The 22,820-nt window shown below is 41.2% G+C and overlaps 1 protein-coding gene across 6 annotated transcripts in view; it reads left to right on the top strand.

The window, feature by feature from the left end:
- Window positions 1-20,848, top strand: part of Iws1 (interacts with SUPT6H, CTD assembly factor 1) — a 44,253-nt gene extending 23,405 nt beyond the window's left edge. Inside the window, exons 9-16 of one of the 6 annotated variants that reach the window (XR_003734245.2) lie at window positions 408-537; window positions 1,409-1,526; window positions 2,214-2,325; window positions 2,887-2,943; window positions 4,777-4,888; window positions 18,935-19,235; window positions 19,697-20,302; window positions 20,703-20,848. Coding sequence is in view for 4 of the 6 variants with exons in the window: in XM_028867069.2 (XP_028722902.1) it covers window positions 408-537; window positions 1,409-1,526; window positions 2,214-2,325; window positions 2,887-2,943; window positions 4,777-4,888; window positions 10,130-10,261 (661 nt within the window). In the remaining 2 variants the exon portion in view is untranslated. Of the gene's footprint in view, window positions 1-407; window positions 538-1,408; window positions 1,527-2,213; window positions 2,340-2,886; window positions 2,944-4,776; window positions 4,889-5,198; window positions 5,357-10,129; window positions 11,371-18,934; window positions 20,303-20,702 lie in introns of those variants that run through there. The other 5 variants (XR_003734244.2, XM_028867070.2, XM_037197029.1 and 2 more) reach the window with 5 other exon arrangements.
- Window positions 20,849-22,820: the final 1,972 nt, after the last annotated feature.

Raw genomic sequence — 22,820 nt, forward strand, 5'->3', positions numbered from 1 at the left:
GGGTGTCAAATCCCCTGGAACTGGAGTTACAGACAGGTGTGAGCCACCATATGGATGCTGGGAATTGAACTTGGGTCCTCTGGAAGAGCAACCCGTGCTCTTAACTGCTGAGCCATCTCTCCAGCCTCTTTTTTTTTTTAAAGTTGTAATAATTGGGCTTTTTTTTTTGACTATCTGTATCATTGATACCAGTTTTAATCTGTTTTGTAAAACCTGCATATCTTAGTGAGTTACCTTTGAAGTGTAAGCTAACTTTCATGCTGCTTTTGAAACTAGGAAAGGGGTTAAGTAAATATTGAGTATATAAATAATTTTTTTAAAGCAGTTTTTTTGAAACATCACTATGTAAGTAAACTCAGAGGGTGATAGACTTGGCATTATTATCACGTTTGTCGTCATTATTTCAGACAGGACCTTAAAGAAACATTTATTGACAGTGGCGTGATGTCTGCCATCAAAGAATGGCTCTCACCTCTACCAGATAGGAGTTTGCCTGCACTCAAGATTCGGGAGGAACTCTTGAAGATTCTGCAAGAGGTTAGCACAGATGATCTAATTCATTAAATATCTAATGTGGTTGCTTTTCTGTGGTCAAGACCTGTATTTTGTACCATTTCCTTATAAATTTGTTTAGCTACACTCTGCCAGAGAGGGGGTTTTGGGAAAAGAGACTATACATAATAAAATGAACATAAAAAGAAAAACCTTGTAAAATTTGGTTAATGACAGTTTTCAAGGAAAGAGTTCTTAGTGTAGCCATGGGTTTCTTGGTAGAGCAGTCCAGTAGTGAGCATGTAGAGAGGTCATTGAAGTAGAAAGTGTACTACATTTAGAGATTATAAACTTGAATTGGAATCTCTAATTGGGTTCCCTTTTTGTATGATTAGGATACCCTGCTTAACATCTGAAGAAACTTGAAAGGACCTCTGTGTGTCAAACACTGTGTTAGATGCTTTGTGTTTGTATTGGCTTATTGGTCTTTCACAATAAACTTGTAAGATAGGGATATTGCCTCCATTTTGTAGATGAGGAAACTAAGACAAGGTACATGATTTATCTAAGGTCATGCAGCTAGCTGGCGGTTGTGCATAGATTCAGGCTTAGGTATGTTGGATTCCAAGGCCTGGGCAGAACTGCTGTCCTCTTAAGTATTCGTAGTTGGTATTTCTTTGCATTATTGTATTTTACTTCACTAATACTGAAATCTTGACTTTTGATGTCAGCACAAAGGATGTTCCATGTCTTTATAGATCCTGAAATTGGAATTTTGTGTTAGTTCTAATATGAACAAATAAGGCCTTGAAGATCTCTAAATTAGCATGCCTCCTAGCACCTGAGTAATTAATATGCATGTATTTTGTTAATATTGTGCATGTTTTATGTTAATATGCATGTTTTTGTTCCCCAGCTACCTAGTGTGAGCCAGGAGACCCTGAAGCATAGTGGGATTGGACGAGCAGTGATGTATCTGTATAAACACCCCAAGGAATCAAGGTCCAACAAGGATATGGCAGGGAAATTAATCAGTATGTAAAGTTTGCTTTTTATTTGTCTATAGAGGGAGAGATGTACATGTGTAAAAACTATTTTTACCAGTGTTTGTTTAAAATGATTTAGTAAAGTGGAATGGAAGAGTTTTAGTGCCTGTGTACAGGTACTAACTTGTCTCTCTTAGACTTACAATGCTCTTAGGTTTATTTAAATATGCTTTCCGGTATTAACTACAGCAATTAAAAGCATATGTCTTCTAGCTGTGCAGCAAGAACATGGGGAGAGGAAAATGCAGGCCCTGGAATTAACCATGCCTAGTTCACAGTCTTGACTCCACCGCCTTCCTGCAAATCCTCGGCTAGTGACTTAATCTTCAAGCTTGGCCTCCACCTCTGTAATAAAGAAGTTTTAGTAATTCTTTGTTTTTTTTGGGGGGGGTTATTATAAAGATTAAATGAGAGGCTATATAGAGAGCACTACTGTCAAGAAAGCCATTGTTGCTGTGGGTTGCACCTGTTTATGCCAGAGAAGTCTAGGTCCTAACTGAAGTACATATTGATTTTGAACTCTAGGTTTGTTTTCATCCTTCCTGTGCTCCACATTTTAAAAAGGAATGCTCTATAAATGCCTGTAATACTGCCCAGTACTAGGGTGTGATTATTTAACAACCCAGGAGAAATGCTGTTTTGTAGACTAAATAATGACTATTTTCCTTACTGCAGACGAGTGGTCTCGGCCTATATTTGGTCTCACCTCAAACTATAAAGGAATGACAAGAGAAGAAAGGGAGCAGAGGGATCTAGAGCAAATGCCTCAGCGACGGAGACTGAGCAGGTATGAGGGAACAGGTAGGAATGCACGCGTGGAATCTCATGTAGTGTGTGGGGGAGGACCTTCCTGGGACACAGTGCTGGAGTGCTAGAGATTGGAGTGTTCTAGCCATTTGCAGAAAACAACTTTCTCAGTCCCAGTTCCAAAACTCTAGGGGGGAAAATGTTGGTTCAATTTTTCAGTTTTCTGGATACTTCCTTGAGGGCAGGGTTATCAGTTACAAGTATAGTTAGTGTAGATCACCCAGAATGAAACCTGCTTCATGAATGAGTATTAAGGTGAACAGTACTTTAAAATGATTACAAGTTTTCAGGCCAGCAAGACAGCTTAGAGGGTAAAGGCAGTTGCTGTGCAAGTCTGGCAGCCTGAGTGATCCCAAGAACCCAAGTGAAGTCAGAAAGGAAAGTTGCCCTCTGACCACCACTGCACTCCCGCACATGCACACACGTTTTCTGTGATTCCGTATAAAGGCACTTACCTTGGTATGGATTTGATAGTTGGATGTGCTTTTCCTAGTTGTGAGGATTTAAGATCCCCGTATCTCACTGTTTGTTCTTTTCCCAGCACTGGTGGTCAGACACCACGAAGAGACTTGGAGAAGGTGCTGACAGGAGAGGAAAAGTAAGGGTTTTGCCTTGATTTTCCTTAGCATGTATAGAGGATCTCTGGTTTTACTTCATTGTAAGAACAGTATTAAATTATGTGTTCCCATTGATAAAGGGTGATTTTTTTCAATTTATATTGGGTGCTCTGAAAAATTAATAGTTCATTTAACAAGTATTTTGTGGCTGCTTGCTAAGTACTAGAATTCTTTTAGTTTAAAGCTTAAAGAATACAAAAGAAACTTAAAAATTTCCCGTGTTGTCACGTATAGTTTCATGAAGGGAGATAGACCAAGATTTGTAGGCATATGTGCCGTCCTGGTTTCAGAATGGCGGGGGTGCTGAAGCAGCGGCAGTGTGAGGTAACAAGTGTGGTAAGAGACAGTCCTGGAGATGCAGGTGTGGACCAGCAGGAGCCCAAGGTCAGGCTGTGGAAGGTTTGCTTCTCTTTATAATTCAGCAGAAGGTTTTGAGCCTTTGTGAGAAACTGTCACATTTGATTAGAAGGCATCGTTTAGACAGCTAGAGCAGTGGGCTGAAGGCAGTGATACAGCTAAATGGGGTTAGTCAGAGGGTAGCAGAAGGCTGAGAAGACATTCTAGAGGCAGTGCTTAGAGTTGGTGACATGTTTAGGGAGAAGTTGGCTTACAATTGAAGATTCTAACCAAATATTTAAACCGGAGTATGGAGACAGTGATTCTACTGATCACTAAAACTAAGGATAAGTAGATTTGAAGAAATCAGTAGTAAGTTATTTTTTTCAAGCAATTCACTGTGAGTGAGATATTTAATGAGATACTCTTCAACACCATAGGGTCTAGTCATGCTAGACACGACACAGATTTGATGGTTATCTCCATAGCTGGGGGGAATGTTCGATTTAGAGCCTAGAGTAAGAAATGAACTAAGCAGTTTGGCTGAGGAGTGTAGCCAAGAGCCAGTAGAGAAGATGTGTTCTTATACGCTGGGACAGCCTGGAGGTAAGAGGATAGATGTTTGCTCCCTACTCCCAGCAGGTGTAAGTCTGCTCTCCATACATTTAGGGGGAGTTCCTAAAGATTGAATGGCTTAAATGCCCAGGCACTGACAGAAGGGCTTTACTTACTAAGAATTGTAATCTTAGTGTGGCATGGTTATTTTCAATGTTGTCTGAATATAAGCATGAATGAGTACAAGAAAAACTGAGAAATGTGAAGGAGATAAGATAAAAGTGTCAGTGTCCTCACTGTGATACACTATAGTTTGGAAAGTTGTTACTATTGAGAGAGACACTGGGGTCTCTATTACTTCTTATAACTGCAAGGGAATTTGTAGTGACCTCAAAAAGTTTTCTCCATTAGGTTGTCATTTAGACAACCTAATTTTTCCTCATCACCTAGTGACTCTTGAGACTAGGTTAGAGAACTTAGGATTTAGAGTATTTGCGTTGGAGAGATGGCTCAAGAGCGCTTGCTGTTATTGCAGAGGACCTACGGTTGGTTGCCAGCTCTCACATTGTGGTTCACACGGTCTGTAACTCCAGTTCCAAGGGACCTGACTTCCTTTTCTAGTAGTACATGAACATATATGAAGGCAAATGCTCATACATAGAAATTTAAAAACGAAGTTTTCTTGAGACTAGCCTTGGAAAGGACAGGGCATGATTACATCTGAAGCCAAGGAGAAGCAAGAATTCATATAAAAAGGGAATTGGCATTGAAGAGTGAGTAGTTCACACACTAGCAGTATGATGGTGGGATGACAGGGGATGGAAACATTGCAGCTGAATGTGGTGGGCCTGGCTTTACAAGGGTGAAATCTCGCTTAGACTCCTGTGGCCAGCTAAGTAATTAGTTTTTCTTCCCTTCCTCAGGGCTCTTAGACCTGGAGATCCTGGCTTCTGTGCCCGTGCTAGAGTTCCAATGCCATCAAACAAGGACTATGTCGTCAGGCCCAAGTGGAATGTAGAAATGGAGTCATCCAGGGTGAGTGAGCAGAGGAAGAGCAAAACCATTTGAATTTTCCCCTTTCTTTATGTTTAATAATGTGTGTAGCAGTTATGGTTTATTTCATTCACAAGATCTGTTTTAGGATCTTTTAGGTATTCATTCACTTAAAGAATCATGAGAAATAAAGTTTACCTGCTTTCTCAGAGCCTTCTCTCTCTTTCTCTCCATCTGCTGAAACGTTTGTTGTGAAATTGTCAGAATAGACACTTGCCCTGTCATCAGTGAAGACATTACCCAAATGCTGTTTCTTGGTAATCTTTTTCTCCCATCAAACCACTCTCTCTAGCCTGGTATTCTTAAAAAGGGCCTAAGTCGGTTGGAAAAGCATAAGAGGCGGTTTGCAGAACAGAAGAGGCTCAGCAAAATGCACCGTGCTGTCAAGTTCAGCATTGAAGGCAACAGAATGCCCCTGTAGTCCTGGCCCTGCCAGAGTGTATACAAGAGGTATTCCCAAGGAAGCATGAGCTATGCATGGGCTTGAATTGCCAAGAGAGTGTGTGCTTTCTTAGCCAGAAAAGGCCTGGCCTGAATTCAGCTTCTGAATTAATGCTCTTGGGCAGCATTCTAAGACATTAAGGCCTCTGAATCCTTAGGAGTTCACACTGAGGTCCCCTTCTATATTAGTATCCTAGAGACTAATAGATCATTACTTTCCCAGTAAACATTTTATTTTTCCTGATTGTTACCTATTTTTATGAAAAAGTCCTTAAAAATTTGTTTGGTTTTTTTGTGACAGGATTTCTCTGTGTAGTCTTGACTGTCCTCGAACTCACTCTGTAGACCAGGCAGGCCTTGAGCTTGGAGATCTGTCTGCCTCTGTTTCCTGAGTGCTGGGATTAAAGGTGTGCACCACTGCTGCCTGACTGAAAAAAAGCCTTTTTATTTGGGCCCAGAATCTTAGTCTGCATTACAGGCATACAAACTGCTTAGTGGGTTTTTTGTGGATGGGAAGTGACTTTTCCTGTAGCATTTATCAAGAATTCTTTATATAAAACATTTTGCTGGGTATGCAGATGCACAGGTATCCATCACCTGGCCATAAGCCGCTGACACTGAGGCCGGAGTGACAGCTTGCTGCTGAGTGCAGTGTCTGCTGCTGCCTTTTGTGCTTCTCCCTCAGCTTCCTTCAGTCCACTCATGTGCTGCCACTTGACATTGCTGTGATGTGCAATTAACTATAAACAAGTAAAGGACTTAGTTTTATGCAGAGGACATCTTCCTCTACTTGTACTTTCCTTTTTTCTGGTTTGTTCCATATCTAAGTCAGTGTTCATTTCTCCTTGCTATCCCTTTATTAACATTTTTTTTTTTTCCAAGACAGGGTTTTTCTATGTAGCTTTGCACCTTTCCTGGAACTCACTCTGTAGCCCAGGCTGGCCTTGAACTCACAGAGATCCACCTGCCTTGAACTCACAGAGATCCACCTGCCTCTACCTTCCGAGTGCTGGGATTAAAGGTGTGTGCCACCACCGCCTGGCAACTGTTTTTTTAACTTTATATTTTCTCACTGTACCCTCCCTCATTTTAGCTACTTCATTCATATTTCCTTTCCTAGTTCTTTTGTTTTTGAAAATTGGAAATGACAGTGTAGCCACAAAAATGTAATAAAAATTTGTTGGCCAGTCTGCTCTGAAAGCAGACTCCATGTTTCTAGGGGCCGTATGCCCATCTACTGTTGTGGCTGGCTGTGAGCCCATATCCTCAGGGGTAGGAGAGCTATCTGTCATTTTTCTCCAGTGTAAGAGAGAGCTTCCTCCTGTATTTCCAGTCATAATTTGCTGGTTTTTATCTAGGCTGCCAAAATGTAGCTCTACCAGCCAGACTGACATATCATTTTATTCGTTTCTCATTAATCCACATTGGAGATTTATAATTTTTAAGTGTAATAGTCTTTGTGATTTATGTGACTATATACTAATTTGTTTATTTCTGATTTTTAAAACTTCTTTATTTTGAGATACAAAAATTTTAGCTGGCCCAAAATTTGCTATGTAGAGCACGCTGGCCTCAAACTCACAGAGACCCCTATCTGCCTCTGAATGCTGGAACTATTTACAAAAAAAAAAAAAAAAGTAAAATGGCAGAGGCAATGCATATTTTTATCTAAAGTTTTAAAATACAGGCATTACAAATAAAATTAATATAACATATTCTCACTATAAGTTTACATTTTGGATTATAGCTTTTTGCTCCTTTTTATGCATGCATGAACATTAGCCTTTTTAAGAATTTTTCAGTCTGCAATGTGATCATACTCATAACTTGAGTTTAAAGGTTTGGTTTTAACTTAACATGACAAAAAAACCATTTGACTCCCATTCTTAGTGACTTAATGTGTTGTCATATAGTTGTAACCCCCCTCCCCCCATTTTTGTTTTGTGTTTTTAGCAGACATTCCTTGCTAGTCTTCTATAGGCTTTTTTTTTCCTCTTGATAAAAACATTATGGCTTTCCTAACGTCCAAAGGAATGTTACAGAACTGATGAATCAGGAAATGAAGATCATTGGATTTGACATGTTAGGTACTGGATGTCTGTAATGAACCTTAGATCATTGAGCAACTTTGCAGGTTACATATATGCAGTGAGCAGATGTAGTCTGGCACTAGCCTGGTGTGTCCTTGGTGCTGATGCCAAACAGATCCTGTAGGGTTCAAGCTGTTAGAGAAGATCCTAGGAGTGAGCAAAGAGAAGTCCAGCTTGGTATGTAGAGCTTTAGGGAGTCAGGTAATTGTCAGAGATTGGAGCAGTAAGGCCTCCAACTCCTTGTACAAAAATGAAAGGGATGTTATGCTGGTAATACAACATTTTCTCATCTGACAGTGAATTTTTATGCTGAGAGTACTAGTGCCAAGTATTGAATAATGTGGAATTGGGATATTCCTAGAAAACTTTAAGAATGCCATAGAAAGTTGGTTCCTTGGCTGGTAAAGAAATAGCTTCATATGAGGGTGAGGCTGAGACCATGAGAGGACTAAGAAGGCTCATAGTACACAACTTCAGGAGAGTCTTTAGCTTACCTTCTTTGGTGTTTCTGAGACTATAACTTTAGAGGTGATTTAGTAGTAAATATTTGGGGAGAAGTAAAAGAAAAACACCTGTCACTAATCATTCACCATTCTTTTTTATTTTGTAATATTCTTTGCCAATTCATACATGTATACAATACATCTTCCTCCCCCCACCCCAACCCCCCAATATCCTCTCCCTTTCTGGATACCCATACACCTTTCCTGCATTCATATCTTCTCCTTCTGTAGATTTTTAGTTTTGGATTTTAATTTCCTTGTTTGTGCATGTGCTTGCACGTGTATGGGTGTGTGTGCCACAATGTACCTCTGGATGTCAGAGTACAACTCTTAGGAGTTGGTTCCCTGCTTCTACCACTTAGGTTCTGAGAATCAAACTCAGTCATCAGGCTTGGCAGAAAGTGTCTTTACCTGCTGAGCCATCTCACTATCCCCAATTTATATATAGTTTTTGTAAGTCATTGAGTCCAGTTTCTGCTATCTGCTGGAATGCTGGCTGATCCTATTGGCGTAATCTTGGGCAGGTAACCATAGCTTCAATGAGCTTATGAATGAGTACAACGCTCATGTCCACAAGACAGCATTTCACAGCACTCCTCCCCATCTTTTGACTCTTAACATTCTTTCCACCCCTCTTCCTCTGTGTTCCCTGAGCCTTAGGGGTGTTGATACAGTTATCTATTATATGGCTAACAACTGAACAGTCACTCATTCTCAGCATTTTGACTAATTATAAGTCACTACATTAACTAATGCCCACTGTAGAAAGAAGCTTCTCTGACCAAGACTGAGAGCAGGACTAATGTTATGAGTATAACCATGGATGTTTAAAGGCACTTTGACAACATGACAGTGTAGCAACACAATAGTAATAGATTCCCCTCCTAGGGCATATGGCCTCCCAAGCTGTGGGTTTTGGTCGGGTTTACAGTACCACGAATAAATTCTCTCACATGGACTGAGAAAGTGGTTCTGAGAAAGATAGTCATGCCGTTATTGCACCAGTGGCAAGTCGGTATTGTAGCCCTCAGGTTTACGGCTGGATAACACCGTGGGTGACTGTTTCTCCTCTTCCCCACTGCCCCATAACCCACACCAGCCTTCATGGCAATGTCGCCAGCAGGGAAGGTCACTCTTCTGTTGCTATGAAGCGACACCAAGACCTAGGCAACTCTTGTAAAAGAAGGCAATTAATTAGGGGCTTGCTTACAGTTTTGGAGGGTTATTCAGTCCATTATCATTATCATTGGGGGGCATGGTGGCACTCATGGCACTGGAGCATAGCTGAGAGGTAGATCCTAATCCACAGGCAAAGAGAGAATCTGGGCCTGGCATGGGCTTTGGAAACCTCAGAACCCCCCTGCAGTGACACACTTCTTCCTCCAGTAAGGCCACGCCTCCCAATCCTTATAATCCTTTCAAACAGTTCCACTTCCTGGGGACCAAGCATTCAAATACATGAACCTGTGGGTGCCATTCTCATTCAAACCACTACACTCAACCATTCTCAACATCTGAATTTTTAGCTACAGTTAGCAAGAACTCACACTGGTCTTTGACATCAGTGATAGACTTTTCCAGATTTATTTTATAAAAGCTGTCAGTTCCTTGGGAACCACATATAAGACATGCAATATTCAAAATATTTTTTAAATATATGTTTTTAATAAAGCAAAACAACAACAAAAAACCTCAATTAAGCCTTTAACTGTAAAAGCAAGTAGGAGATGTCCTGTTAGTAGTAGAGACCACCAGGTATAGTTTGCATAGGATTCTGGATCCTGCTGAAGCAGAGCAGAGACTCACCCCACGGCTGAATCTAGAACTTCAGCACCTCAAGATTTGCCTGTGTTGGTTATGTTTAAAGTCTTTCTCTAATGACTTTGTGTTTTTTAGTACCAGCACTGTTTGAAATCATATGTTAAGTAGTTAGCACATATAGTCAGATGTCAATGATGAAATTCTGTCATCTAGAACTTTCTATGGGCTGTGACAAAATTAAAAATAAAGCATAGACAACAACACAACCAGTTGTCATCACTGAGAGGTCGATAGTTTTTTTTTTTTTAAACACTTGCTCTGTTCTGCTGGTCACCAAAGTATGTTCTGGTTGTTGTTAAGCTTCAGGCTCTCTGACTGCTAGGTTTACATATTTCAATAATTTGTTCTTCAATTTTCCCCAATCTTAGTTTCAGGCAACCTCCAAGAAAGGTATCAGTCGACTGGATAAACAGATGAGAAAGTTCACAGATATCAGGAAAAAAAGCAGATCTGCACATGCAGTGAAAATCAGCATCGAAGGCAATAAAATGCCATTGTGACCTTGCCTGGGACACATCCCCATCTCTAAAAAATGCACAATGGACTATCAAGAAAGAAGATACTTTTCAATGTTTTAGTGTGTCTCTACCTGTGGTCGTAGGACTAACGTTTTTCTCCGTTGTATTTAAGACCAGTTGTTGTCTACTTTGTACAGAAGAGTACTACTCCTGCTTCTATAAACTGTACGTAATAAAATTTCATTCTGGTTTTGGGGGGTTGTCTCATCATTGTCTTAGAGAAATTCTCTGTGAGGACAAAAAAACAGTCCTTTCTGTTGTGTGTGATATGACGAGGAATTTGTCTGGGCTTTATCCCGGGCTCCCAACAAGGAATATCTCAAACCCTTAGGATTCTTGAAATATCTTTGTTATACTCTTGATTTGGTTCATTGTAGGCCCCTGAGATTGCTCTGTGGTGGAGGCTGGTCACCAGAAATACACTTGGGGTAGTCACATTGCCTGTTTGATTAGTCAATCATGCCTTTGAAGTGAGGCCCCAGTAAAGAACTCTGGACGAGCCAGGTGCCATGCACGCCTGTAATTCCAACATTTGGGAGACTGATGTCGAACTGAGGATCATGAGTCTGAGGCTGGCCTGGATTACATGGCAAGACTTAAATGCTCTGGACACTGCAACTGTGTTGATGTGCCAGGAGAGCAAGGGCACAGAAGCTCTGCATTACCCTCTAGACCACTCCTGAATTTTCATTGACCCGGTTGGCCGAATTTGTGTCTTTTTTAGTAAGACTGGTCATAACTACAATTTTTTATTGAAAGACATAGTACTTTTCTGAGTTATGTGAATCATTCAGCAAACTGTTAAACCAAGAAGTTCTTGGGAACGTCCACTTTACAGCCATCCCGGAATGTTGATGGCCTGAAGATATGACTTGCAGCTCATGTCTGAGGTCGAGACAGTCTTGTGGAGGAAGCCTGATTCCTAGCACTGTGGATTCTTACATTAACCCTGAGCATTTGGTATCAGAATTGAATTGTGTAGCATGCTGGAAGTAGAGGCAGGAGAATTGGGAGTTCCCCCACCAGCCTGACACTTAGCAAGACCCTGTTCGAATAAAGATTATGGTATCCCAGTTGGGGTTGAAGTACAACAAACTTACTTCTTGTTTCTCTTAGTAGGGATTTTTTTTTTTTTTTTTAATCTTGGGAGTTAAGCTGTGGAAAGAAAAGGTTAAGAAACTCTTAAAAGAAATACAGATATAATTGAAAGTTACTCAATTACATATAGCAATTGGGCAAATAGAAAAGGGAGAAACACAGTTTGGGGTTCTTGTTCAATTTTTAGAATTCTTAAAAATCATGAGAGATTTCTGTAGATCAAGGAAGTTTTATCAGTAACCCATTAATTACAAAAAATCCTTTTTCTGATACAAAGTGAGGCCTTGATTTTTTAAAAACAGATTATTATTGGCCTCAATGACCTTTGGACAGTTGAAGGAATGTGGATTTCATGGACTAAAACTCTGTAAGAACCTCTCAAGCCAGGTGTGGTGGTGCACACTTTTAATCCCAGCACTGGGAGGCAGAGGCAGGAAGATCTCTGAGTTCAAGGCCAACTTGGTCTACATAAAGAGTTTTAGGACAGCCAGAGCTATACAGAGAAACCGTGTCTTGAACCTCCTCCCCCAATAAAAAAGGGGGGCTAGAAGAAAGGACTCTGATAAAGAGCACTTGCTGTTCTTGCAGAGGACCTATTCCCAACACCCATGTTGAACAGCTCACAGTTGCCTGTAATTCCAGCATTAGGGGATCCAGCACCCTCCTCTGGCCCCTGCACCTGCACACACATGACTCAGCCGTTAAAGGCGAGGCTCACAACCAGAAAAGTAAAATCTTAAAGCCAGGCCCTATGATTCATGCCTTTAATCCCAGCCTGGTCTACATAGAGAGTTCCAGGACAGCCAGCGTGACAGAGAGACCCTGTCTCAAAAACCCAAAATGGTGTTGGGGGTGGGGAAGAGCCTGTCAAAGCCCATGAGTACTTTGCATAGGAGAGCAGGTGGGCTGACGCAGAAGGACCTCACAAAGCAGCTCAGCACTAGGTGGAGGCAGACCACCCCCAGCATTGTTTGATTCCATTAGCTAAAAGTGATAAAGAGTATATAATGAACCACAAATCGGTTCTAAACATGAACAGAAGGATTTTGAGAATTATTCGAGTTTTGGTGTCTTGGGATGAGCTCCACTTACCACAGTGTTAGGTAAGGTAAATACAGCAAGCAAGTGATGAAACCATACCCTGGAGTTCAAGGGGATGGGAGGTTCTACACTGTTTAAAGAGAAATTACTAAGTTTAAATTATCTTTGCTGTGTGTCTTTTTTAGGGGCGTCCCAAGCCTGACCCATTGCCTTTTTAATTCCTATTTACTGAATTTTCAGAATACTGAAATAGCTTCCATATAATAAGACTCTGCAACATTTCCCATCCTGCCACTTTCATTATGTTCTCTCTCTATGATTTCTTTTGCAGCCCATGTGAGTAGCTTATAGGCAAGTTTTCCTCTTAAGTTCCAGATATCTAAGCATAACATGGATTTTAGGGCCTGAATAATGCAGCTCTGTTGGTAGAGTGCTTGCCTGGCATGTACCACAGACTCCTGGCTACCTAATAAGTACAAAGCCAGCCTGGACAGTTTGTCTCAGGACTGGCCATGTTAATTTTGACCTCTTGTATGGAATGTTGCCTAGTCACTCAGGTTTTTTTTTTTTTTTGTAAAATATTTTCATTTTGGCAAAAGATTTGTATCTGAACTGTACAGTTGAGGTGCATTGGCTGAATTCATATTGTGAAAAGCCATCTCTAGAAATCATCTTAACACAATTTAGCTGTAGGCTGGGCATGGTGTCAGGCACCTTTAATCCCAGCACTAAGGAGGCAGAGGCAGGAGGAGCTCTGAGTTCAAAGCCATCTTAGTCTATATAGTGAGCTCCAGGACAGCTAAGTCTGCGTAGATCCTGCCTCAAAATGAACAAACAAAACCCTTAGCTTCTTCCAGCTCTTGACAACTTCATTCTGCTTTCTGCCTCTTATTTAGACTATTCTAGGAACCCACTTTTTAATTTATTATGAATGGGGACACATGTACCATGGTATGCTTATGGAAAATCATGAGTTTATGGAGTTCTTGCCTTCCACTTTTACGTAGATTCTAAGGATGAAACAGGTTACAAGACTTGCAGCAAGCACTTTGACCACTGAATTATCTTACCAGCCTTTTTAGATATACATGTATTAATGCCTTGTCAGATGCATGATTTACAAATAGTCTCTCCCGTCCTTTTGACTCTTGATCATGTTCTTTGGTACAAAAGTAATTTTAATTTTGATGTAACTTATTTCCTATGCTGTGGTATCACCAAATGAGTTACATAGCTTTATGTAAGGGCTATGTAAAAAAGGTTTTGATCCATTTTTGAGATAATTGTTATAAAAGGGTCTGCTTTTATTCTTAGGAATATGGATTTCCTTACATCATTTGTTGAAAAGATTGTCCCTTCCGCATTGATGACCCTGGATCCCTTCTCAAAACTGATTTGGCTGTCTGTAGGAGGGTTTATTTCTGTATTTTACTTCATTCCTTTTGATGTTTTGTTCTTTCTAAACCCATGATACTGTTTTGGCTACTGGAGCTTCATAGTAAATTCTGAAGTAATATATGATCTATTCACTTTTCAACATTGTTTTGGTTGGGGTTCCTTGAAATTAAGAGAAAAAATTGTATGGATGTGTGCAGGCATATGCCACAACTGCATGTGGAAGTCAGAGGATGACTTTTGGGAGTAGGCTCTTCTGCCTGAGTTCTGTGGTCATCAGGCTTGCACAGCAGACACTTACCTGAAGAACCATCTTCTTGTCCCCTCTGCTTTTCTATTCGGTATTGTTTTGGCTATCTGGGGTTCCTTGAGGTTTTATATGAATTCTAGGGTGACTACTCTGTAGCCATCAATGGATTTTTAACAGATTGTTTTAAATCTGCCATTTGAAGTAGTACTGAGTTTTAACAATTATAAGTATTCTGGTCCTCAAGCAGAAAATGTCTTTCCATTTGAAGTCCGTGGTTGAATTTATTCCTAAGTGTTTTAATTCTTTGTGATGTTATTCTAAATTGAATAATTTCCTTAATGTCCATTTAAGATCATTGTTCATTAGTATGAGCAAATGGAACAGGTGATTTTATCTCTTCCTTCCTATTTGGATACCTTACTTCCTCTTCTTGCCTGATTGTTAGAATTTCTAGTAGAACGTTGAATACAAGTGATGAAAATGGACATTCTTGTTTTCTTGGCTTTAAAGAAAAGGCTTTGTCTTTATTCACTGAGTATTGTAGACTTTTGTGTTTTTGACTTTACTTCTACTTTTAATTTATTGAGTTTTTATCACGACAGGATATTGAATTTTGAGAAATGCTTTTTCTGTATTATTTGAAATCATTGTGGATTTTTCTTCATCTTGATACCATGTATTTCACTAATGTGTGTGTGTGTGTGTTTTCAATTATACATATGTATTCATGAGTGCCTGTTGCACAGGTGCTCATTTCTTGTTTTCTGAGTCAGGGTCTCTCACTGTCCTGGAACTCTCCAAATAGGCTTGGCTGGCTGGCCAGTAAGGCCCAGGCACCCACCTTTCTATGCTTCCCTGTGTTGGGATTATAAATGTACACCATCACATGTGACTTTTCCTAGATCCTGTGGGCTCAAACACATGTCCTCCTGCCTATAAGGCAATCTACTTTTACCAACTGAGCTGTCACCCCAACCCATCCTCAATTTTTGTTACTGTTGTTATGCCACATCATCCTAACATTCTGTCAGCAGTTCCTTTTTAATTGTGACATAATACCTAATACTTTTTGAAAAAGTTTTATTTTATTTTATGTGTGTGGATATCTACTTACATGTATATATGTGTGTTCACCGTATGTGTGCCTGGTGCCCATAGAGACCGTAAGCGGTACTAGAGTTGGAACTAGAGTTAATAAGATGGTTGTCATCTGCCATGCAGGTGCTGGGAATTAAACCTGGGATCCTCTACAAGAGCAGCCAGTGTTCTTGACCACTGAGCCATCATCTCTCCAACCCCACATAATCCCTTTAATGTGTTGTTGAATTCTGTTTGCTAGTAATTTTTTAAGTTACGTTTAGTGTGTGTGTGTGATTGTGTAGCAGAGGATAATATGAGTCAGTTTTCATTCTACCTTGTGGGTTCTGAAGATCAAACTCAGGTTACCAGGCTTGGTAGTCCCTGTTAGGCTTTTTTTGTTGTGATTATGGTTTTGTTTTGTTTTTAAGGATTTTTGTAGCACTTTGAACTGTAGTTTTATTGTTGTGCCTGTTTGGCTTTGGTATCAGGGTAATGCTGGCCTCATACTTTGGAAATGCTTCCTCCTTTGCAAGTTTTCAGAATAATTTGTCAGAATTAATTTTAATTTGGCCAGGCATGGTAGTGCATGCCTTTAATTCCAACACTTGGGAGGCAGAGGCAGGAGGATCTCTGAGTTCAAGGCCAGCCTGGTCATCCAAGACTCTATGTCGAGAACCTGTCTCAAATAGAAAAAAAATACTGTTCTTTAAATGGTTGGTAGAATTTACTGTCATGTGGTCCTGAGCTTTCCTTTGCTGGGAAGGTTCTGATAGTAGATGTAATCTTACTAGTTAGAGGGCTGCCTATGTAGATTTATATTTCTTCATGAATCAAAGTTGGTGGTTTTTCTATTTCATCTATTATCCAATGGATATATTGATGAGATACAGTTTATAGTGCTTCATTTTCATTCTTGGAAAACCTGTCATGATATCCCCACCCCTTTTAAAGGTACATCACTGTGTGTATGTGTATTCACGTGTGTGCACATATATGCAGGGAACAGGGTCTCTTCCTTTATCTCTACTTTATTTATTGAATGTAGAGCCCCCGACTGGCTAGACCAGTTAGTCATGTTGCCCTAGGGATCCCCCATCTCTGTCTCTTAAGTCCTGGGATTACAGAGAGCCATACCCCTGCTTAGATTTTTCCAAGGATCCGAACTCATTTTATCTACTAAGCCATCTCCCTAGCCCAGTGTCCTCATTGGTTTTTAACTTTAGTTAGTTGAGCTTTTTCCCCCTTTCCTAGCCAATCTAGCTGAAAGTTTGTCAGTTATGTCAGTTATTTGAAAGACCAGTTGTTGATTGTGTTATTTTTCCTCTGATCTCTTTGCTTGCTTGCTCTTTTCCTTGTTCCTTGAAGAATAAAATTCAGCTATTGAGAACCTTGCTGCATAGCCATAAATTTCAGCATTGCTTTTGGTGTACCCCAACACTTCTGCTATTTTGTGGGTTGTTTGTTTGTTTGTTTGTTTGTTTGTTTGTTTCAGGGAGTGTTCTAATTTCCCTGGTGATTTCTTCTTTCAACCATCAGTTGTTTAAAAATGTCCTATTTAGCTGGGTGGTGGCGGCGCATGCCTTTAATCCCAGCACTTGGGAGGCAGAGGTAGGCTAATTTCTGAGTTTGAGGCCAGCCTGGTCTGCAGAGTGAGTTCCAGGACAGCCAGGGCTACACAGAGAAACTCTGTCTGGGGTGAGGGTCCTATTTATTTAACACGTTTGTGGGGTTTGTAGTTTCCCTTAATGTGTTAAGGCTCTTTGTGGCCCTGATGTATCTGGGGAAGTGTTCCATATGCACTTGACAAAAATGTGTTTTCTGCTTATTGGGTGATGTGCTCTGTATATGTGTTTTGAAGTCCAAATAGTCTGTGGTGGTGTTCAAGTTTTGTTTTTTCTTGTTTATCTGCCTTACTATTCTATATGTAACCCTTGAACAGTTTTATTTCTTCCATAGTTCTTTGTCAATATTTCCTTCATACACTTAGCAATTTTAGTTGGCATGTCTTTATTGATAATTGCTGTGTCTGATTGGTGATATAAATATCCTTATTTCATTATGTAATTGCCTTTGTCTCTTGAAGCAGCTTTGACTGAAGTCCTTTTTTTTCTGTGTCTTGTGTGCTGCTTCCCTCTTTGGGTTACTATAGTTGAATGGGACATACTTTTCATTCTATCAATTTAGTGTGTTTACTTCTAAAGTGAGTCTCCTGTATAAAATATATAGTTGAACCTTGGGTCTTGAACATATTCTTCCAAGCTGTATATTCTACTTGGTAACTAAATCCATTGACAAAGTAACTATTGTAACTATTAAAGGAAAGGGCTCACTCTTGCCATTTTTGTTGTTCTCTATGTCTTACAGTTTTTTGCCCTTCATTTCTTCTTTTACTGGTGTGTGTGTGTGTGTGTGTGTGTGTGTGTGTGTGTGTGTGTGTGTGTAGTTGATATTTATAGTGGCTTGTTTGATTTACTTTCATTTCTTTTTGTGTATATTATATATGCGGTTTTTATGAGGTTTACATGAAACATCCTAAAGTTACAACAATCTATTTTAAACTAATAGCTTCGATCACATACAAAGCTTCTTCTCTTTATAGCTCTATCCCCCTTTTTTACATTATCAATGTCACAAATAGCATAATGTGTGTCCAAGAACCAGTTTATAACTTTCTATGCTTTTCTATTTTAAATACTGTTAAAGAATAAAAAGAGTTGTGAACCAAAATTACTATAGTACTAGTTTTTCTGTTTGTGTGTTTATTATTATAGGAAAATTTTATATTCTTATATAGTTTTGAGTGTATGCCTGGTATTCTTTCTTTACAACTTGAAGGATTCCCTTCTGTATTTTTTTTTAAAGATTTATTATGTGTACAGTGTTCTGTCTGCATGTATCCCTATATGCCATTAGAGGGCACCAGATCTCATTACAGATGGTTGTGAGCCACCATGTGGTTGCTGGGAATTGAACTCAGGACCTCTGGAAGAGCAGCCAGTGTTCTTAACCCATGAGCCATCTCTCCAACCCCTTTCTTCTGTATTTCTTAAAGGTAGGTCTGGTGATAATGAACTTCCTCTGCTTTCTTCATTTCTCCCTCACTAAAAATACATATTATTTCATGTGTGTGTGATGTATGTATGCAAGGGCACTGCATAGCATATGTAAAAGTCAGAGGACAACTTTGTAGAATCAGTTCTCTCCTGCCTTTCATGGATTCTAAGCATTGAACTCATTGTTTTAGGCTGTCACAGTTAACACATTACCTACTGAGTCCAGCAGCTCTCTGTTTCCCCTGTCCTCTCCTTTTTGAAGACCAGTTATTGTGTGACAGATGTTTCTGGAAAGATGTAACACACACCTGTCTGCTCACCACAGATAGAGAGCCCATGACAGACCAAAAATATGGATACCACTGAAATCCAACTTGGTGAACCAGTGAGTTTTATTGGGGTCACAGGAGCAGAAATGACTCAAAGACAGCTGCATGACCAAAGCCCACTCAGCATGGGTGACAGCTCACAAAAGCTGAGAACTCAACAGGTTAGAGTGTGTCCTTACCAATCTAAAACCCTTCTTCCAGACAGCTCAGCCAGTCTCTACTCCAGACAGCTTGTCTGGTCTAAGTCTTCTTTGCAGCTTGGCCTCTCTCAGTCATCTTTGCAGCTTGGCTCATCCGAGAGTGACGCTCAGCCAATCTTATTTATGCCTGGAATGAAAGGGCCTAGTAAATCTGGTCAGTCTCAGGGACTTCTTGAAGCTATTTTGAGTTATTTGCTTTCTGTTTTAAGGACCTTCCCTGGGAGATGGAATGTGTCAATCTCAGAGGAAACTGCTACGCAACACCCATAAATCTGGGGCATTTCAATACTTGGTCTGCAGTTGGTGGCTGTTTGTGGAAGGTTAAGAAGTGTGACCTTGCTGGAAGTATATTACTGGAGGTGGGCTTTGAGGTTTCAAAGGACTCATGCCATTTTGAGTTACCACCCTCTGTTTGCTGCTCATGGTTCAAGATGCACACTTTCAGCTGCTCCTCATGCCTGTCACCTGCTGTCCTGACTTTGTCATCATGGATTCCAACCCTCTGAAACCGTAAGCCCAAAATAAACCACCTACAAGTTGCCTTGGTCATGGAGTTTTATCACAATAGAAAAGTAATGTAGAAGTTGGTACCAAGAGTGGGGTATTACTGTGATAGACTTTGACCATGTGGTTTGGAGCAATGTGGAAGCCTTTGGAACTCTGGACTAGAAAAGCCATTGGATGCAGTAAGCAGAGCTTAATGGGCCATTCTAGTAGGAACTTTAATGAAAGTAGCGTGAACTATAGTGGCCTACCTCACAAGTTCTCAGAGGGGAACAATATAAGCAACTGAGTTGGAGACCATTCTTTTAATATTTGGCAAAGAATATGGTGGCCTTCTGCTCTTTTTGTAAGAACTTTCCTGAGGTTAAATTTAAAAGTAATAGACTAATGTCTTTGACAGAGGAGATTTCAAAACAGCCTAATAAACTAACTCTGTTTTGTGGTTATTAGAAATTATTTTTTTGCAGGTCTACAATGAAGAGCAAATAGGGCAGAAAGAAATACAAAATGTAGAGCTTGGAGAGGAAAAGGATACTGGCAAAGATAATGTTACAGTCAAGGCTTGTGCTAGAAGACAGACTGTAACTGTTAAGGGAGGCCAAATCTGTGTTGGAATGGATGCCCTCTTGCCAAGACCTCACTCAGCTGAACTTCCAACTTGTGAAAGGAAAAGACCTAAGGAATTAACAAAATGTCAGTGTCAGCCATCGAGTTCTGGCTTAGAGTCATGAAGGACACACATGTAAAGGAGTTGTAGAATCTGCCTCCACAGTCATGGAGAGCCACTGGGGCCAGGCATGTGGAAGTCAAGTGTGAATTGCACGGAAGACCACAAGATGTTAGAGGTGCCAGAGCCAAGGCATATCTGCCGAGGAGAGCTTCATACAAAAAGTGGAACCCACCTGAGAAAGAAAGATCTGTCTTAGAGGCAGCAAAGCCAAAAGGGGAGGGCCATTTAAGCCCTTTGACATCAGACATGGAGCTACAGGATTTGGAGGTTTGCCCTGCTGTGTTTTGGCCTTCTTTTGGTGCAGTATTTCTTCACTATGCTGTGATTCCTCAATTTTGGAATGGTAATATATATTCTGTGCCATTGTATGTTGGAAGTATGTAATTGCTTTTGATTTTGCAGGGGGTTCCAATTAAAAAATTCCCTTGAGTCTCAGAAACTTTGGACTTTTAAAGTGTGTTGAGACTGGAAGACTATGGGGACTTTTGAAGTTTGACTAAATGCATTTTTGCACTATGATGTGGCCATAAGCCTGTGTGTGCCATGGAGTGGAATGTGGTGATTTGAATGAGATGTCCTCCAGAAGCTGAAGGCATTTGAATATTTGGTCCACAGTTGGTGGCTGTCTCTATAGAGTTAGGAGGTGTGGCCTTCCTGGAAGAAATATAGCACTGGGGTGGGCTTTGAGGTTTCAAAAGATTGATGCCATTTTGAGTTAGCTCTCTCTTGTTTCCTCTTTGCAGATAAAGATGTGAGTTCTCAGCTGCTGTTTCTGCCTGCCATCTGCTACCTGAAAAATTTCTGTACCCTGATATTAAGCCTCTCTGCTGACACCGTAATCCAAATCAAACCGAATTAACAATTAAAAGTCTGGGTTTAATGAATAAAATACTCTCAGATGATTTTTCGACCCCCAGAGAGGAGACGGGAAGAAGAGACCAAAAAAACCACATGGCCGTTCTCTGGGGGACAGTTTACACTTACCCTGTAAGTGTGGTCTTGAGCATCTCCGGGGAAAGAGCCAACTTCAGCAGGTTTTCTGAGATGGGGGAGGGTTTGGAGATAGAGCTAGAGATGGGGGAATGGACTGAGGTGGAGCTTCCACCTGAACATCCCACACTCTGGGTATATGGATGCTGGTTTATGTCTAGCTACTTCCTGCAGTCATTGGACGATGCAGGGAGGGGGAGTTGGGAGTCAGTGGGAGGTATAGGTTTCGAGGGATCTAGTTAACTGCCATCCTGGAGACCTCAGGAATCTGTTTCTTGTGGAAGCAGGAAAGGCAAATTGCTAGGAAAAAATAAATTATTAACACCTGCTCTATGACTGCTTTAAGAATCCTGGTTCTTACCGGGCGGTGGTGGCACACGCCTTTAATCCCAGCACTTGGGAGGCAGAGGCATATCTCTGTGAGTTCGAGGCCAGCCTGGGCTACCAAGTGAGTTCCAGGAAAAGCACAAAGCTACACAGAGAAACCCTGTCTCGAAAAACCAAAAAAAAAAAAAAAAAAAAAAAAAGAATCCTGGTTCTACTGACAAAGTTGAATGCACAAGGCAGAAGAGCAGATAGGCCCTTCCCTGGGACATCTTAGGTAATCGGAGGCTGGAGGGTTCCAGCTGCTGGATAGACCAGGTGCCCTGAATAGGTTTCTGCTTGAGCTGAGAGAGATGGTACCAACATTTGCGTCCGAAGAGCTTGGCAGCCAAAAGGGTGGTGAGGATCACAGTGTAGGGTCCTGTCCATCGGGGCTCATGAGACTTAGGAGCTAGCTGCTTGAGGAGTACTTGGTCCCCCCAGGAGAGTGGGGCAGGCTCAGGGCTAGTTGGGTCCATTGGTGTGGGGGCAGAGAGTCAGCTGTCAGCATGTGAATGGAGAAGGGACCTCAGGAGGGAGAGGTAGGGGAGGTACCTGGCTAGTGGAGGGGTCCAGGCCAGGAGGTGGTGATTGAGGAGGAAGAACCTTCATAAAGGAGCTCAAAAGGGCTTAGGCCTGTTGGAGAGTATGGGGTGGCCTGGAGGCGAGTAAGGGCCATGGGGAGAAGGGAGGCCAATGTTCAATGAAGAGTCCATTGGCCTTCTCAGCCTTTCCCGAGGATTGTGGATGGTAGGGGATGCGGAGCTTCCAGGAAATGTTGAAAACTTCCAACCTTGGAAGTGAAGACTGGCTCATTGTTCATTTGTGTGGTCTGTGGCAGGCCAAATAGAGGGATGATGTGGTCTAGGAGTACTTGAGCCACCACATCTGCTGTTTCCCTGAAGGTGGGGAAGGTTTCTATCCATCCTGTAAAGATGTCAACAAAGGTTAATAACAGCTTTTTATCAGTGAGCATGTGTCCTCAAAGCTGGTGCAGAGGCTGACATATCTGGAGGGACCCCTGTGGGTTGGCCTTGGCACAGGTCTGGCAGGAAGAGTGAACCTGTGAAATACTAGCTCAAGGATGGGTGGGGTCAAAGAGGGGCTGTAAGAAAAGGAACAAAGCTTTGGGGCCTATGTGTAAAGTCTGGTGGATGTCTGAAATGATGGACAATGCCTGGTCCTGAGGGAGGATGGGCGGTTATTTAAGTAGAACCATCCATCCTTTGTCTGCGTGGCCCCTTTTTAGGAGTTTGTCCCTTTCCTCTGTTTGATAACAGGGCTGATAGGAGGGTGTCAGAAACAAAATATGTTCTGTTGGTCCAGAGGGGCTGGAGGCCAATTCCTGGGCTACTGAGTCAGCCTTGGCATTGCCTAAGGCCACTGGATCCTTGGAGGACTGATGTCCCTGGCAATGAATTTTGGCTACTTCTGCAGGGAGCTGGAGGGCTCCAAGAGCTTGGGTCCGTTAACTATGGGAGTGCCCCTGGTAGTGAGGAAGCTCCTTT

Source organism: Peromyscus leucopus, chromosome 19 (assembly GCF_004664715.2).
Source record: "Peromyscus leucopus breed LL Stock chromosome 19, UCI_PerLeu_2.1, whole genome shotgun sequence".
Classification (NCBI taxonomy): Eukaryota; Metazoa; Chordata; class Mammalia; order Rodentia; family Cricetidae; genus Peromyscus; species Peromyscus leucopus.